The sequence below is a fragment of the Alligator sinensis genome, unplaced genomic scaffold (genome assembly GCF_000455745.1).
Source record: "Alligator sinensis unplaced genomic scaffold, ASM45574v1 scaffold281_1, whole genome shotgun sequence".
Classification (NCBI taxonomy): domain Eukaryota; kingdom Metazoa; phylum Chordata; order Crocodylia; family Alligatoridae; genus Alligator; species Alligator sinensis.
In genome coordinates, this window is record NW_005842306.1 from 497,908 (window position 1) to 501,578 (window position 3,671).

The following is a 3,671-nucleotide window of genomic DNA, read 5'->3' on the forward strand; positions in this document are numbered from 1 at the left end:
AGGGTGTCAGGCTAGATGATCTGTTCAGGTCCCTCCTGACCCTAGCTACTATGAAACTATGAAACTGAGTACCTGGGGAACTTTAACATGAAAAAGACCGTGTGTACACAGTAAGCTTACTGTACCTAGCAGTGGTGTTGCCAGGCACACCTCCTAAACCAGAAGCAGTGTAGTTTAACAGGAATGCTGGCAGACTAATGAGTATGGTGCTTGACCTGCTAATTATTGCACTAAGTCAGCAGTGCTAATCAGCCCATCCAATGGTCTGTGTAAAAACAGCTACACTGTTTCTGTTTTAGAAGGCAGCCCCTGCAAAGTTTCATGGCATGTTTGAAGCCACTGTAGCTGAGCATTGTGAGTTTACTGTATATAAGACTCCTATAGAGTTTGGGAACATTCAAAGTTGGGTGATAGATAAGCAGGGTCATCAGGATCACAGTTCTGGACTTGGGCACCTAAATTTTCCCTAGGTCCCATTTTAAGGGCCTAAGTTCATTATTAGATCTGATCCAGACTTATTTGGGGGAAGAGAGTTACCCTTTGAGCTATAGTTTGTTCTGTAGGCAAGTGTTTTTTGTAGCATTTAGTAAAGTTCTAGTCTATTGATTGTCAGTTATCTAGTCATGGGAATTAACACTTTCTTAGTGGAAAAAAAGATTTTTTTTAGCACTAAAGAAACTAAAGGGGGATGAGGGGGGGAAGAACTGTCTATGAAATACAGTTTTTTCTTTTAGTCAGCTCTTTTGTTATATGGTAAACTCTTGTTAACTTGCTACTCCAGGGAGAATGCAAATAATGACAAATGTTTAGCAGTGATCAATTATCAGGAGTTCATACTTGGGGAGGGGTAGCAAAAGAAGGGCCAAAGGAGAATTGGACTAACAGTTAATTATATATATAACTGTAGTGGTGAATTACCAGAGTTATCTGTGCATATGTAAACATAAGCAAATAATTCATGTCTGAGAAATCCACCTTGTGCTTGAAGCAGAAAGAAGTTAGGTTTGCAAGAACTTATTTTTGTTCATAAGAAATGACAATTTAATTTGATTAAGCCTCACTAAAAAAATAAATGGAGTAGGTATATATTAAAACATTCATTTTTATCTCATATCACATTTTAAAGAGAACAAGGCTCACTACATTCTCCCTGCCCCTCGGGCCCACCTTACACACCTGTTCAGAACAAGAAATAAATTTGCCAAATTATTGTGGATGTGATAATCTTCCCAGGGAAAACCATAATGATTTGGTCTTTTCAGTTTATGCAGTTAACAAAGCATGAATAGAATCCTGGTTTTGTTAATAAGAGTAAAAGCCCATCTTTACTGAACCTATTAGATGTGGTATTCCAAGTAGCAATATAACCTTACAAGCTTGACAGTAAAATAAGTTATACCTTTGAGGGTTTGTAACCAAACAGCATTACTACAGCAACCTTGAAGTCCTCTCTGCTTAAATATCCTTTGCTGTCTTCATCACATGCTGCAAATACCTAAAGACAGTAAATTAATTTAAGGTAAAAAAAATAGCACACCTTCCCCACAGCTATTTGTATTTATTAAAACTGTTAGGGGTGAACTGATAGACATTTTGGGGGCCGATACCAATTACCGATATTTAAGGAGGCATATCGGGCAATACTGATCTGATTTCCAATACAGCTGTGTGCAGCTGGTAAGTCTGTTGTGGTGAAAGGGGAGGGGAGGGGCGTGCGGGGTAGGGCAGATCAACACGCCCTGCAGTGAGGGAGGGGGCAGGAGCAGGGGTAGGCGCTGCCCAGCCGGAGTGGGGTGGGGCACAGGACAGAGCTGTGCCTTGTCAGGGTGGAGGCACTGCACGCACCCTGGGACAGCACCAGGGGGGGCCCTGGATCCACGCAGGGCAGGCTGGAGCCAGGGCTGCGTTGGGCTCTTCTTGGTGGAGGCTGGGCTCGGGGTGGCGGTGGCAGCGCTGGGAGGGGGGCTCTGGAGGGGACTGCAACCACCCCAAATTTTGCTGTAGGCCCGCTCCCAGTGCCACTGCCACCCACCCAGCTCAACCCCTGCTTCTCTCCATGTTCTGGGTGGATGGCGGTGGTGCTGGGAGCGGGGCTACAGCAAAATTTGGGGTGGCTGCATCCCCTTCTGTAGCCCCCCTCTGCTGCCGCTGCCTGTCCCAAACCCAGCTCGCGCTGAGAAGAGCCCGGCACAGCCCCAGCTCCAGCCTGCAGCCCAACCGCTCTGCGTGGATTGGGGGGCACAGGCCCCACCCCCCCATGCCCTCCCAGGCTGTGTGCAGCAGTGGGAGTCGCCTTCCCCCTGGATGAGCCATGGCTCCGTCCTGCATCCTGCACCACCCCAGCTAGGCAGTGCCTGCCCCCTCCCCACAGGAGGTGCTGATCTGTACCCCCATGCCCTCCTCTCCCCCACCCCAGGTCCAACACAACAGACTTACCACCTGCATGCTGCTGGGCTCTGATCCTTGCTACCTGTGTGCTGCGTGCATGCACAGGCATTTATCAGCCAAATTATCAGCCACTTCAGGCTGATTTCCAATGCAGCCAATTTTCTTTATATCGGTACCGATCCGACATTGGAATGATGTATTGGTGCACCTCTAAAAACTGTATTCAAGAGAAATAAAATGGCTGTTGATACGGAATAAAAATTTGTATTTAAAAGAGGTAGCTGCAATTTAACCACATTTCTGTCTGAAAAATGTTGCATGCCAGGAGACTTGGGGTTAAATCTATTGGCTCATAAAGAAAACAAAATATTTGTGCCACCTAAAACAGATTTGTGGAAGCAAACTTCCATAAGTTAGGTACTAGAAATTCTAAGCTTCTCTTGAAAGATATTGAGCACTTTTAATGCCTACTGAAGTGATCATGCAGATTTAAGCCATGGACAGATTAGCATCTCAGCAACAAAAAGACCTTTGCTATACTACCACTTACGTGGGAGGTTAATATGCATAATAAACCTTGAATCACATTTCTAATGAGTAGTGTAAGACTGATGTTGCAATTGTGGTGCTCCAAAAGTTATGTGAGGCAAGGTTTTCTTAGAGCGGTAACTTTTATTGGACAAACTGCACAGCTGGGAGAGAGTTAGACAAGCTTTCAAAAACAAGTTCTTCTTCAGGTCTGCTTACGAGGAGCCAGACACTGTGCTAGGCTCCTTGTGATCAGACCTCAGGAACAAGGTCTTGCATTCAACAGTTTTGTCCAACCTTCTCTCAACTACATAGTTGGCCCAATAAAAGTTAGCACTCTGAGAAATCCCAACTCTAACGAGTAACATAAAAGTGATGCAGCAGCCCTAATGGTACAGAAATTATGTGAAGAAGCAAGAGTTTCTTAGGAAATTTTCCTCATAAGAACTTTAGTAAGAATTGCTTATAATCTGTGGAATAATCTCCACATTTATTTGTTGCTGTATTTAGGGCTGTGTTTAAGAGAGCAACAAACAAACAAACAACCCGGAACTGCTCCCTGCAACGCTAAGGGCTTTGAAGACAAAAAAAGTGACACAAAATAGGTGGACAAGTTGCACCGCCAGAGTCCAGCTGCCTGCCTCACTGCCTAGCCAGGGTTGCGGAACCACGAGGAACCTGCAGCACGATCACGCAGAGACCCGCTGCGAGGCCTCGGCCCGCCCGGCGCACGCCCCGCTCCGCCCAGGAAACCG

The 3,671-nt window shown here is 45.7% G+C and overlaps 1 protein-coding gene across 6 annotated transcripts in view; it reads right to left on the minus strand.

Moving 5' to 3' along the window:
• EFCAB11 (EF-hand calcium binding domain 11) overlaps nt 1–3,671 on the minus strand; it is a 135,913-nt gene that overhangs the window by 131,959 nt on the left and 283 nt on the right. For 5 of the 6 annotated variants that reach the window (XR_003095165.1, XR_003095166.1, XM_014522128.2 and 2 more), the window contains exon 2: nt 1,400–1,495. Coding sequence is in view for 4 of the 6 variants with exons in the window: in XM_014522128.2 (XP_014377614.1) it covers nt 1,400–1,495 (96 nt within the window). In the remaining 2 variants the exon portion in view is untranslated. Of the gene's footprint in view, nt 1–1,399; nt 1,496–2,436; nt 2,486–3,671 lie in introns of those variants that run through there. The other variant, XM_025209751.1, reaches the window with a different exon arrangement.